General features: G+C 46.3%; 1 protein-coding gene and 1 pseudogene across 2 annotated transcripts; one reads left to right on the plus strand and one right to left on the minus strand.

Annotated features, from left to right (window-relative positions):
- The first annotated feature begins 173 nt into the window (after window positions 1–173).
- Window positions 174–5,141, plus strand: LOC113032144 (C-C chemokine receptor type 6-like; annotated as a pseudogene). Its single transcript, XR_013912349.1, has 2 exons — window positions 174–315; window positions 3,488–5,141. The product of XR_013912349.1 is annotated as a C-C chemokine receptor type 6-like (transcript).
- A 6,423-nt stretch (window positions 5,142–11,564) lies between these two features.
- Window positions 11,565–13,298, minus strand: LOC145432009 (uncharacterized). The gene is made up of 4 exons (XM_080308610.1): window positions 13,002–13,298; window positions 12,748–12,892; window positions 12,120–12,228; window positions 11,565–11,740 (listed from the first exon to the last, which is right to left on the minus strand). Exons 1-4 carry the CDS (start codon window positions 13,069–13,071, stop codon window positions 11,615–11,617), a joined length of 450 nt encoding a protein of 149 aa, XP_080164736.1. The 5' UTR covers window positions 13,072–13,298; the 3' UTR covers window positions 11,565–11,614.
- Between the last annotated feature and the right edge of the window lie 1,089 nt (window positions 13,299–14,387).

Here is a 14,387-nt window from a genome sequence, read left to right on the forward strand (position 1 = left end):
CACCACTTTAATCACACTCTAGATCTTGTTTTAATACGTGGCATAGAAACTGAACATTTAACAGTGTTTCCTGAAAACCCTCTCCTGTCTGATCATTTTCATGGATGTTAAAATCACCCACAATAATTATTCTACCTGAGCTGAGCACTAAATCAGAGAAAAAGTCTGAGAAATCCGACAGGAACTCTTTTGAAGACCCAGCTGAATAAGAATCAGAAGGAGGAGTTGAGAGGCCATGCCTTATTTCCTGCTCAACTGGTTACCTGTCACAGGTATGAGTGTCGCAGTCCTGGGTCGGTGACCGAATGTTTTCTGGTATGTATTATTATTAGTAGTCAATTTCATTATGATGTCATTGTTAGTCTGTATTCAGTCAGTCTGCATCTCTGTGTACTTCCTGTTTTACTTTGTTAGTCTCCCGTCTGTTTTGCTCTTCCCTGTTTTGTCTGTGCCGGCCGTGTTCCCAGGTGTTTCCTCTTTGCCCTGTTCTCCACTTGTATTTAGTGTCTGCTTCTTCCTATGCTCTTCGTCACATTGTGCCCTCTTTGTGCTGCGTCTCCTCCCTTCGTGGCCCAAGTATTCTTAGTTTCTAGGTGCCTGTTCCCCAGTTCTGCATTTGAAGTTTTGGTTTGTTTTTGTCACGTCTATTGTAATGAGGAGTTTCCCTCGCAATAAAGCTGCGTCCTAAGTTAACTCTCTGTTCTGCATTGTGGGTCCTTTGTCTTTCCTGCACACAGCACGCTGCCTCTGAGCTGCTTCACTTTCACTTTGCTTGAACTGCCTCCCTCTCCTGCGTTGCTGGTAGGTCCTTCATTCCCTCACACTGCAGGTCATTACATCACACAGGTGTAAACAGGTTTTCTATTTGCAGGTTGTATCCGTACAGGTCGCCTCCTTCCTGAACCTGACAGTCAGGTCACCCTTTCACTTTGGCGTGTTCGTGCTTCTCAGGAATGTTAGGCCTGGATTGGTGCTCAGACTCTCCTCCTGCTGCTGATCAGCCTTTTTGTTGTTACTGTGACCTGTTACTTTAGACGTGTTTTGGCTTTAGTAATGCTGCTAAGTGTTTGCAGAGATGCAGATGAAGAACGTGGATTTTATTGAATTATTATGAAGCACGGGTGGATCTAGAGACATTTTCTTAGGCTGGCATGGAAATGAAATGGGGTGGGGTCAAATCAAAGCCTTTTTAAACACATATGTTACATATGGTTACAATGGTTCACATGCACTGAATCTGCACGTTTGTGTAACTGAATTATTTTCTTTAGCCCACATAATGAAACACCTCAGTTACACGTGTGAGTTTGAATGTTAAGTACTGTGTAGCCTGTATAATAAATAAATATGTAGCCCAGTAAAGCTACACAACATGGGGCGGTTCATTTACAAACACAAGTCTAACTGAAGCTTCACACTTTGTTAGAAAAATCTGATTGTTGCTTAAATTTACACAAAATGTCAGAAATCTGCACCGTCATGAACAAAAAGCTCATTTTTCATGATTTGTTGGGTTCACCCTCTGGGGAGCACGACATAACCGCACACTTTTCACTACTTTGTGTTTCACCCTTACATCTTTTGTTACCTCGCCTTGTTTGGTATCATTCAGCTGTAGTAACACAACTGATCTGAAATCACACAAAAACATCAAATCCTAGTCGTAGTTATATTCGCTTTACTGTAAAAACCACAAATATGTTTAGTGAATAATTTTACTAAAGTTGAAATGCAAATATAAACTGTCACATTTTAAAAACTATTTATCTAAAAGTCAGTGCGTCCGGCGTGTCTTAGTACAAACATTTAAAACTACTGAAACTACAATGAGAGAACAAGCAGGTGTCACAATAAGATGCCGCACGAATCATTGGTGTCAGTGAAGAAAATGAGTTTGTGGCCACGAGACAGAGAACAGCACAGGGACAAAGCTGCAGGCCTGACAGCAGGACGTGCATCACTGCTCCTGTTTCCACCTGGAGACAGTGTTTGCACTGCAGCCTTTGTCACATTCACAAAAAACCCAGAACTCTCCTCTTCGTGACGTCGTCTATCATACCACAGCAGAGAGTGAGAGGGGGAGTCAGATCGTGCGGGCACAGCAGCGGGTTGGACGAAGAGTTCCTCACCTCGCACGAAGAAACACTGTGTGAACTAACAGACGGACAAAATAACCAAACAACTTATTTTTGGGGGGCAGGGATAGCTCAGTAGGTAAAGTGGTCGCCCCATGATCGGAAGGTCGGCGGTTCGAATCCACTTAACGGCTACCCTGAGGTACCCCTGAGCAAGGTACCGTCCCTACACACTGCTCCCCGGGCGCCTGCTTAGTGGGCTGCCCACTGCTTCACTGAGTGAATGGGTCAAATGCAGAGAAAAACAAGTAATTTCCCCATGGGGATCAATAAAGTATCCATTATTATTATTATTATTATTCATTAGTGCCCTCACTGACACACAACACACACACAACACGCTGACTACACACTCCATGCTAAACATCTCAAAACTCTCTCACTCGCTGCCATCACTCCCAAAACTTCGTCCTAAACAACTAAATCTCACGTGTTGCCTTTTTTCTTTCTTTACTCTTTGTGTGACAATAGTATTCAGGAAAAAGCAAAGCTTTTGTATATATTTCATCCTAACTCTGGGTTTAGTCACCTGTCATTAAAATGTAAAAATAGGAAGTCCGAACGTTCAACACAAGAAGGAATAGAGACTCAGCGCGGCTGCAGCTTGTTGCTATGTCAGCTGAAATCAGTCATGTGATTCGCAGCGCACTGAGAGTTAATAACACTCACCTTCAGTCCATTTCCACAGTGTCATAACCAACCAGCTGTGTGAAATCCACGGTGTTGTTCAAAAAGTGCTCTGGAACAATAATAGGCATCGGTTGCTACTGACAACAAGAAATATAGCGGCGCCACGCTGTGGGCTGAACCATTTGTTAATGGTAGAGGCGGGGGGAGTGGGGGTAACACTGTGCAATATATTCAGCTTTAGAGTTTATATTCAGTCTTAACTGTAGCTCGGCTCAAAGTGTTAATGCGAGTTGGGAGTTCGTCTTGTAATCGGAAGGTTGCCGGTTCGAGCCCCGGCTTGGACAGTCTCGGTCGTTGTGTCCTTGGGCAAGACACTTCACCCGTTGCCTACTGGTGGTGGTCAGAGGGCCCGGTGGCGCCAGTGTCCGGCAGCCTCGCCTCTGTCAGTGCGCCCCAGGGTGGCTGTGGCTACAATGTAGCTGCCATCACCAGTGTGTGAATGTGTGTGTGAATGGGTGGATGACTGGATATGTAAAGTGCTTTGGGGTCCTTAGGGACGAGTAAAGCGCTATATAAATACAGGCCATTTACCATTTAATGCTGTCTTATATACATATACATCACTGTCATGTGCTAAACTAGGGTGGCAAGAGATCATTTCACTGTGAGTCCATCAGACACCTTTGCTGTAGTTTGATGTTTACTCTCTGCTTCCTTTATAGTGATCTACTCTGCAGAGGATTTGATGTCCAACCAACCATACACCACGGAGATGTCCTACTATGAATATGAATATAATGTCAGTGACTACCTAGATTATGATGGTTTTTGTGTTTTTCACAACAACCCGAATGTGGTGAAGGTGATCGGCGCGTACATCCACTCCATCTTCTGCATCCTGGGCCTCGTGGGGAACAGCATGGTCATTGTCACCTACGCCTTCTACAAGAGGATCAAGTGCATGACTGACATCTACCTGATCAACGTGGCCATCGCCGACCTGCTGTTTGTGCTGGCGCTACCATTCATTGTCTACAACGAGCTGTGGTCGTGGCCGATGGGGCAGGTGGCCTGCAAGCTGCTGCGCGGCTCCTACAGCGTGAACCTGTACAGCGGCATGCTGCTGTTCGCCTGCATCAGCACCGACCGCTACATCGCCATCGCCCAGGCTCGGCGCAGGCGCTGGCTGTCATACAGGTCCATCATCTGCGCCATCATCTGGATCTTCACTATACTCGTGTCCATCCCCACCTTCTACTTCTATCAGTGGTACGAGCCGTCACACATGAATCACATCATATTCGACGATGATAACCAAACTGGTTAGGACTCCTGCGTACGTCTGTGAGCTCAAGTTTGAAGGCCCAGCCATGGCGGTGAGGGTGGACGTCCCCATCACTCAGATCAGCGTGGGTTTCTTCCTGCCACTCTTCATCACGATCTTCTGCTTCAGTGGCATCATCATCACCCTGCTTAAGACCAAGAATCTCCAGCACCACAGAGAGGTGTGGGAGATGCTGGTGGTTGTGGCCGTGTTCATCATCTGCCACCTGCCCTACAACATAGTGCTGCTGTACAACACGGTCACCGTGTTTCAGGAGTACTCGTGTGATGAGGCGGACATGCTGGAGATGGCCCTGACAGCGTCGCAGACCATTGCTTACTTGCACTGCTGCCTGAACCCGATGCTGTACGCCTTGGTGGGGCTGAACTTCAGGAACCAGTTCAGGAGGATCTTCAGGGACCTTTGGTGTCTCGGAAAGGCCCCACGCCGCTTCTCCAGAGTCACCTCCGACTTCTACATGTCCTCCACTCTGCGCTCGATGGATGGGTCCAGCAACAGTGGCGCTTCTTTCACTATGTGAAGACATCCGTGGGTTGATCTCTGAAGATCCAGGTCTCTAACACCGAACGCGATTCACGTCTGTCGCACCGACGAGATTCCTCAAGATAAAGAGATCTAACGCCGAGCTGCACCTCTTATTCTGATTCATTATTTTGATCGTGAAATATCCAAACTCCTGCATTTTCTTTCTTTTGTCATTATTTTGTGAGTGATGACTGTCAGTGTTTTGTCACCTGAAACGGCGGCTGAACGTGCAGAACCGCGAAAACACGTCTGATTTGAACTCGTCTGATCTCTCCTTCATGGAGGCCTCCTCGTGCACCTTCGACCTTTTTCAGCACTGCTGCTGTTTTAAGGACGCCCTGGCGCCGTGCGCAGCTCTGCTGACGGTGTGACTCTGGGCGGTGAATCACTGTGTTTCATGCATGTTTTAGCTGACCTGGAGGTCAGAGTGCGTCTCTTCACCAATGTTCACATTCTTATAATAAAAATGCACTAAAATGTTGGTCAAACAAGAAAAATATTCAATACTCAATTACCCAGTTTATTTTTCCAAGGACAGTTTTTGCTGCTCTTAACTGATTCAAGCAGTCGTTTTGTTTTTGCACAGCCCAGCAGAAGTCTGTGCAAAAATATATGCAGAAAAGAGTCTCACATGTGTGTGACAGTAACGCACTCGAAATACTTTGGTATTGTTGCCTCTGTGTGTGTGTGTGTGTGTGTGTGTGTGTGTGTGTGTGTGTGTGTGTATTAAACAAATAAATAAATTCCCCACTCGCCCCTGCGGGCGGTTTATCCTTCAAGCTCGGGTCCTCTACCAGAGGCCTGGGAGCTTGAGGGTCCTGCGCAGTATCTTAGCTGTTCCCAGGACTGCGCTCTTCTGGACAGAGATCTCCGATGTTGTTCCGGGGATCTGCTGGAGCCACTCGCCTAGCCTGGGAGTCACCGCACCTAGTGCTCCGATCACCACGGAGACCACCATTACCTTCACCCTCCACGTCTTCTCCAGCTCTTGGTATTTCTCGAGCTTTCCTTTCAGTCCAGCTTTGTCCAGCCACTGGTAGGATTTCTGGATATCAGCCACCTCCTCTATCTGCCGGTGGTACATACCGTGCAGGGGCCTGTCCTTCCATGATGGTTCCTCGTCTCCCTCCTCTTTCTTGGGTTTCTGCTGCCTGAGGTATTCACTGAGCACTCGGTCGGTTGGGGCCATCTTTGTGATGTATTCGTGGATGTTTGTTGTCTCATCCTGGACTGTGGTGCTGACACTCACCAGTCCCCAGCCCCCTTCCTTCCGCTTAGCGTACAGCCTCATGTAAGCTTACATATATGTATATATGTAAGCTTACCACTACCAGCTCCACCACCATTATCAAGTTTGCTGACGACACCGTCGTGGTGGGCCTGATCTCTGATAACAACGAGACGGCCTACCTGAAGGAGATTAGGAATCTGGAGAACTGGTGCCAGAGGAACAACCTCCTTCTAAACGTCAGTAAGACAAAGGAGCTGATAGTGGACTTCAGCACTAAGCAGGAGAGGAACTACCAGACCCCCGTCATCAACGAGTGCCCAGTGGAGAGAGTGGACAGCTTCAAATACCTCGGAGTTCACATCACGCAGGACCTGTCATGGTCCTGTCACATCAACACCGTGGTGAAAAAGGCCCAACAGCGTCTCTACCACCTCAGACGCTTGAGAGACTTCCAACTGCCCTCCAAGGTGCTCAGGAACTTTTACTCGTGCACCATAGAGAGCATCCTGGCGGGAAACATCTTAACCTGGTTCGGGAACAGCACCATGCAGGACAGACGAGCTCTACAGAGGGTTGTGCGGTCAGCTGAGCGCACCATCCGCTCCGAGCTCCCTGACCTGCACTCAATCTACAGCAGGCGGTGCTGGACCAAGGCCAGGAAGATCGTGAAGGACCTCAGCCATCCCAACAACAGACTGTTCTCTCTGCTGAGGTCAGGAAAGCGATTCCGCTCCCTGAAGACCAACACAGAGAGACTGAGGAGGAGCTTCTTCCCGCAGGCGATACGGTCTCTCAATCACACCACCACACAGTACTGACCCACACATATGGTTCTTACACACACACTGGACTTTCTGGACTTTGGTTTTGCACAACACTGGTCACTATATTCTTCATTTCCAGTTAATACTTGTACAGCTGCTGTTATTGTGTATATATTTATTTATATTTAGATTTCTTCATACATTCTTATATAGTTCTATATTGTGTATTTTGTTGTACAGTTATTTTATTTTCAACTTTAATTTATATATTTGATCTTATTCTTCCCAGTTAAATTTACCCTTCATTCTAATTTGTGTTGTACAGTTATTTCATTTTTAACCTTAATTTATATTTTATTCCTTCCTAGTTAAATTTACCCTTTTTAATTTTTCATATTTATTTCCTATCTTATTCATAGCCTTTTCCTTTTTTGTTCTCTTTAGGTCACGAGCAGTTGTCCAAGCATTTCACTACATATCGTACTGTGTATGACTGTGTACGTGACAAATAAAATTTGAATTTGAATTTGAATTTATATACAGGGAGTGCAGAATTATTAGGCAAGTTGTATTTTTGAGGAATAATTTTATTATTGAACAACAACCATGTTCTCAATGAACCCAAAAAACTCATTAATATCAAAGCTGAATGTTTTTGGAAGTAGTTTTTAGTTTGTTTTTAGTTTTAGCTATTTTAGGGGGATATCTGTGTGTGCAGGTGACTATTACTGTGCATAATTGTTAGGCAACTTAACAAAAAACAAATATATACCCATTTCAATGATTTATTTTTACCAGTGAAACCAATATAACATCTCCACATTCACAAATAGACATTTCTGACATTCAAAAACAAAACAAAAACAAATCAGCGACCAATATAGCCACCTTTCTTTGCAAGGACACTCAAAAGCCTGCCATCCATGGATTCTGTCAGTGTTTTGATCTGTTCACCATCAACATTGCGTGCAGCAGCAACCACAGCCTCCCAGACACTGTTCAGAGAGGTGTACTGTTTTCCCTCCTTGTAAATCTCACATTTGATGATGGACCACAGGTTCTCAATGGGGTTCAGATCAGGTGAACAAGGAGGCCATGTCATTAGTTTTCTTCTTTTATACCCTTTCTTGCAGCCACGCTGTGGAGTACTTGGACGCGTGTGATGGAGCATTGTCCTGCATGAACATCATGTTTTTCTTGAAGGATGCAGACTTCTTCCTGTACCACTGCTTGAAGAAGGTGTCTTCCAGAAACTGGCAGTAGGACTGGGAGTTGAGCTTGACTCCATCCTCAACCCGAAAAGGCCCCACAAGCTCATCTTTGATGATACCAGCCCAAACCAGTACTCCACCTCCACCTTGCTGGCGTCTGAGTGGGACTGGAGCTCTCTGCCCTTTACCAATCCAGCCACGGGCCCATCCATCTGGCCCATCAAGACTCACTCTCATTTCATCAGTCCATAAAACCTTAGAAAAACCAGTCTTGAGATATTTCTTGGCCCAGTCTTGACGTTTCAGCTTGTGTGTCTTGTTCAGTGGTGGTCGTCTTTCAGCCTTTCTTACCTTGGCCATGTCTCTGAGTATTGCACACCTTGTGCTTTTGGGCACTCCAGTGATGTTGCAGCTCTGAAATATGGCCAAACTGGTGCCAAGTGGCATCTTAGCAGCTGCATGCTTGACTTTTCTCAGTTCATGGGCAGTTATTTTGTGCCTTGGTTTTTCCACAAGCTTCTTGCGACCCTGTCGACTATTTTGAATGAAACGCTTGATTGTTCGATGATCACGCTTCAGAAGCTTTGCGATTTTGAGACTGCTGCATCCCTCTGCAAGATATCTCACTATTTTTGACTTTTCTGAGCCTGTCAAGTCCTTCTTTTGACCCATTTTGCCAAAGGAAAGGACGTTGCCTAATAATTATGCACACCTGATATAGGGTGTTGATGTCATTAGACCACACCCCTTCTCATTACAGAGATGCACATCACCTAATATGCTTAATTGGTAGGAGGCTTTCGAGCCTATACAGCTTGGAGTAAGACAACATGCATGAAGAGGATGATGTGGACAAAATACTCATTTGCCTAATAATTCTGCACTCCCTGTATATACACACATATACATACATGTCTACCAGTCTGTGGTGCAGAGGGGGGGGGGGGGGGTTGGCAGCATCAGTGCCAAAGATGTCAGCATGTAACAGGATCAGCAAACTGGTTCATGAGACTGGAACCATCACTGGCCAGAATCTGGAGGTATTTGAGTGATGAGGGACATTAGAGTCACTGATCCCATCATGGACCGCCCATCTTACTCACTCCACTCCACAGTACCGAGGCAGCAGAGCTCCTTCTCCCTCAGACTGATTCAAACCGTGTGTACATGGACACATACAAACCAAACCAGGCCATAAAGAATGCTTGAGTCCCTTGAGACCTTCTCTATCAAACTGCGGTCCTTATTGCGACAGGTGCTGCTGTTTCTCAGAGGCGATTTGAACTATTTGCTAGATTTATGCTTTCCCAGTCTTTTCCCATCCGGGGTCATATTACCCAGGGCCGGGTTGCGGGGGCAACAACCTAAGCAGAGACCTCCCTCTCCTAGCCACCTCCTCTAGCTTTTCCGGGGGAACACTGAGGTGTTCCCAGGCCAGCCGAGAGACATAGACTCTGGAGCGTGTCCCGGGTCCCCTCCCGGTGGGACATGCCACCTCAGCTGGCTCCGTCTGATGCAGAGATGTAGCGCTCTACGCCCCATCTCCCCGTTATCAGTTCAATCAAAAAATCCTCACAGATGTTGAGCTGCATACAGATACAGACAGAAGAACTCGATCATGTGTTTCTCAGTGAGTTTGATGTTTTCAGGCCAAACTAGTTTCTCTGCTGGAAAACAAACTGATGTTGAACAGCCCCACTGAAGCTCTGCTGTGTCTGTGAGAGCAGCTCAGCGAAGCTGCTCTCACAGACACAGCAGCAGAATCATCTTAGACATCAGTTTACAGCACAAACAGGCTCTTACTCTTTGCCTGAGGGTCCAGGATCAGTACTGAAGCCTGGAGGAGGATTTTTGGACCGATCGCTCTTCATAGACAGACGGCTGGATCCTGGAGACTCTGCTGTGTCCTCGTCTTCCTCCAAACCGCTCATGTTCAGTCAGTCTGACAGAGAAACCAACAACACTGACTGTGAGTGCAGAACAAGAATCAGACAAACAAGTCTGTACAAGACTCGCGCCCAAGACTGGGAAACAAAGAAGTGTGACGGTCAGAGGATAATGAATCCAGAGACAGTCCAGCATTGAGCTGATCCTTCCATATTTCCCCTCCAGCTCACAGAGGGACAGCTGACTCAGAGACTTTGACCACAGAAGAAAAAGAAAATGGGACTAACGCTGTGTTTCTACTTCCTGCTCTGTCGACTGTGGAAATATTTTCAGTTCATGACTCTGGCAGAGGAATCCACGTGGTCACATGACAGGATGTGCACATTGATAATGTACTTCAGAGAGGTGGGCCTAAGTTTGTGTCTGGGCATATCTTTGTAATCAAATACAGACAGTGCTGTTCATGCAATGTTATTCATGTGAGACCAACGTTGAGTTTGTGCTGCAGGAGGACACGGATGCACAGTGAAGTGAAGGAACCTGCACACGAGCGCCCCATTCTGTCATCAACAACATTTTTCCATACACTGTCATTTGGATCAATAGTTCGTCCCATAGAAACTTTCACAGGGTGACAGATAATCATCTCACCTGATGGCAACAAGTTAAGATCTGACCCGATCCCTCAGAACACTCCCTCATCGTATGATGTGTCCACTGAGCTCAGCTGATAAATGTCTTCATCGATAGTTCTGCATTTGGACTTTAGATACCGAGCACAGACACCAGGGGGCGTCCAATCAAAACGCTCGAGCCCTGCAAAGCCTGAGCCATGAAATAACTGCCAGGAAATTAAATGAAATCTTAAAAATGTCATTTGTAAATAAAGAAGTATTAGTTTTAATGTGAGAATGTCCCTCCCACTTTGCTTCATGTCTGTGTTCAGTTACCTGTCCCCAGGTGAGGGGCGCACCCTACTATCAGCAACAGGGGGCGGAGTCCACTACAAGCCTCCCTGCAGGTGTTAATGATGTTTTTTCCTGAAGGGGTAAAATAACTTGAAACATCTGCCAAACTAAAACTCGAGGAGTTTCAGTCCACAAGAATCGCTGTGATTCTCTTACCTCTGCAGAGAGGAAGATGACTCGGAGACTCTGAGGATAGAAGGAGGATGAACACTCACCTGGTTTTCCTCCTCCTCTATCACGGAGTCTGAATACTTCCTGTTTCTCCCTCACCTGTACAGAATGGCTCCTCCCCTCTGTAGTTCCAGGTAAACATGTGGTAAAACACAGGATGTATGTAACACAGACCTAAGGGTGCTATCTTTATCTTTAAATTGCTTACTGATGGAGTTTTCTAATAGCTTTGATGAAGCCGGGGGTCCCTGAGCCCAAATAATGATTTAATAATCATCAACCCCAATCTGTTTGACACTGAAAGGTTTTATTCGTTTATGATTTTATGAAACCTCCATCCTCTGAACAGGCTCTCAGTCACACACAGACATGTGTAAGAACTGATATAATTTCATCTTGTTTTCAGTAGTCACTGTGTGAACAGCATTTCCCATAAGCCCACAGACATCCAGGGTTACAGCTGTCAGTGTAATGTGAAGAGAGGAAGTGGTGGTGTCTCTGTTCCACAGCAGGGACCTTAGTTCCCACAGACATGCAGGCTGTCATCTTTCCTCGTGTCAGAGACGCCTTTAAGAAAGGAGATCCGTAGACATTCTTGTGTATATGAATGTGTGCAGACGTTTGTCTAAAGCTTACAGTCAGTGGGGTGTTTGTTGTGAAGTCTGGAGCCTCCAAGTGGAAGAAAAGACACATCACAGTCTGTGTGAGGGTGGCCTTTATTATCAGGAGAGAAACTTTGAATCATGTTTACTGGTTCATCATTCGACGGGATCCCAGGTGGCAGTTATCAGAGACTAAGTTGTAGTTGGGTCCTCCAGCACTCACGAAGTCTGAAACTGTCTTTGAACCCTGGAATTCTCTAGAACTGACAGGCTGCAGAGAAAAACGAGACAGAAGGTCAGAAAGAATCAAAAGTAAATGTTTGGATTAAAACTCTCACTGAAAGTTTCACGTCAACACAAATTCCAAGAAGAATCAGCGTGCAGGAAATAAAGTGTCTGTTTGTAATCGGGAGTCTGCAGGATCTCGTTTTGGGTTGTTTTTGCCAAACATCTCCTTTTCACTTTGGTCTGGTTCCAATGGTTTCTGTTGGCCACCAGTATACACACCAGCAACGAGCTGAAGGTATTTACTTTTTTTGTCTGTTTTTCCTGACTGTTTGTGGACTTGTTGAACACAATAGAGCCACGTTTCAGAGTTTATGATTAGACTGTAATTAAATGGACATGCTGGTTGTATGTTTGAAGTTTACCGTCCAGGCCGAGCTCATGTGTCGAGCATCAGTCACGACCGTCTGAGAGGATAATCCGAATCCGCCTCCTTTATGGATCAGCCACTGAGAGCCATCATCTAGCGTCACCCTACAAAAGAACGAGAGGTTTGAAGATGCTGCTCTTTGATTTTCACGTTGACGGCTGTCAGAACAATGTTTGTTATTCCAGCACATGTGACGTGTCGACCTCAGTTGGTCTAACACATCTGCTTGCTTTCTGCACAATGAAATCACAACAGCACAGTGATCAGAACGATGCATTTAAGGGTTTCAGCTGTTTGTACAAACTGGAATATGCATTAAAAAAGCTCCACTGTTGTCTTAATGGAACAGTATGATGTTTGTGCCGCCATCCAAAGAAAACATCTGGAGCTTTATTGAATACAAAAATACGACAAACACAAACAAGCACAGGAAACTGTGACTCTACAGTAACAGTCTCCTCAGTTCCCACACTTACAGTGCCAAACGGCACAGAGGGAACATTTTTGTTTGTTATGTTTCAGAATTAAAGTCAAAATAACTAAAGATCTTCAAAAGCATTGAGATTATTGGTTTCAACTTCTGTTTGTTTGTGGAAATGTTTCTGTGTTCAGTGTGGACCGACCGAACCCCGGAGTGGCTGAATGGTCCCAGTATAACTGGCATCCCCTCCAGCGGCCTCTTCATCCTCTCAGCCGTCATCACCGGCGAGTTGTAGAGACGGGTCAGGTCCTGACCGGACAGGTCGTAGTTGTAGTTGCTGTACCCGGCTGACAGAAGGAAACGGGAGGTTTATTGAAACTATGCTCTACAAACATCACGCAGCACCACTGCGAGCGGCTTTAAGCCACACGGCGCTTAAACAAATGAAATACTCACGGCCAGACGAGGCGTCCACAGTCAGAGCCAGCAGGGTCAGCGCAGAGAGCAGCGCTTTGAGGGAAGCCATCGCGGGTTTGTCTCAGTCACAGAAGTGCAGCTGAAGTTTTATAGTCCTGACAGCGTGACGGTCTCCCCTCTGCGCTCGTGTTTGTCTCTTGGCAGATGAGCTGGGATTTCCACACTGCTGATGGCAAACAGCAGTTTTCATCATCAGCAGGTCATCGCAGCACTCTGCAGAGAATCAGTTTTCTGTGAGCTGCAGTTCCTCCTTGATGGGCCTCAGACATCCAAAGGGCATGAGCGATTACTGGGCTAATCATTTATTTATGTTCCTGTTTTATTCATTGATTTACTGTCTGAAGTCCACCTCAGCTGCAGGTTATAAACACCTTGAACATTTTTCCTTTTGTGAGGAGCTCCTGAATCTTCCTCAGTCATAAGGAGCCCAGGCCTTCACTGCCAGAGGAACTCGGGCTGTTCCCACAGAGTCATCCCCTCCGTGTCCATGTCAGCCCGACAGTTAGAGCAGCTTTGAAGTCTGAAAGGACTCGGGCTGGATCAATGAGCTGCGAGCTTTTGGGGTGTGAACGAGATGTCTGTGAAGGTTCTCAGTCATCGTAGTCAAAGGAGCTTGCAAAGAAAAGCGTCTGGACTTCTTTAAGTTGCTTGAAGACGTTTCACCTCTCATCCGAGAAGCTTCTTCAGTTCTAAGGTCAAATGGTGGAGAGTCCCAGATATAAACCTAGTGGGAGTTTCCCCCCACAGAGGGACAAAAGGACCCCTGATGATCCTCTAATCGCCTGAGCCAAGGTGGGAAACTGGGTGTGGGTCCCAATCAGCCAGAGTTTCGGGTGAGCTCATTGTGAAACCTGGCCCCACCTTATTATGTGAATTCCTGAGGTCAGATGGTCCAGGATGTGAGTGGGCGTTAAGGCGTCTGGGGAGGATCTCAAAACTGGATTATAGATGGCAGAGAGTTGGTGTCGTAAACCCCGCCTCTGTTCAAAGATGGTCGCTCACAGTGGACATAGATGCTTCTTTCACTCCTCTTTCAAACCATCTGTCCTCTCTGTCCAAAATGTGAACATTGGCATCCTCGAAAGAGTGACCTTTGACCTTTAGATGCAGATGAACTGCTGAGTCTTGTCCTGTGGAGGTGGCTCTTCTGTGTTGTGCCATACGCTTGTGAAGTGGCTGTTTGGTCTCTCCAATGTAGAGGTCTGAGCATTCCTCGCTGCACTGTACAGCATACACCACATTGTTCAGTCTGTGTTTTGGCGTTTTGTCTTTCGGGTGAACCAGTTTGTGTCTGAGCGTGTTGCTGGGTCTGAAATGCACTGGGATGTCTCCAAGCACGACACAGCACACAACACAGAAGAGCCA

Source organism: Astatotilapia calliptera, chromosome 11, assembly GCF_964374335.1.
Source record: "Astatotilapia calliptera chromosome 11, fAstCal68.1, whole genome shotgun sequence".
NCBI classification, from domain to species: domain Eukaryota; kingdom Metazoa; phylum Chordata; class Actinopteri; order Cichliformes; family Cichlidae; genus Astatotilapia; species Astatotilapia calliptera.

Excerpts from the sequence above, each read along its gene's own strand:
- LOC145432009 (XM_080308610.1), bottom strand. The coding sequence starts at position 13,071 with ATGGCTTCCCTCAAAGCGCTGCTCTCTGCGCTGACCCTGCTGGCTCTG. Across the intron at positions 12,893-13,001 it reads TGTGGACGCCTCGTCTGGCC|CCGGGTACAGCAACTACAAC; the intron begins GTGAGTATTTCA and ends TCCTTCTGTCAG. Across the intron at positions 12,229-12,747 it reads TTCAGCCACTCCGGGGTTCG|GGTGACGCTAGATGATGGCT; the intron begins GTCGGTCCACAC and ends GTTCTTTTGTAG.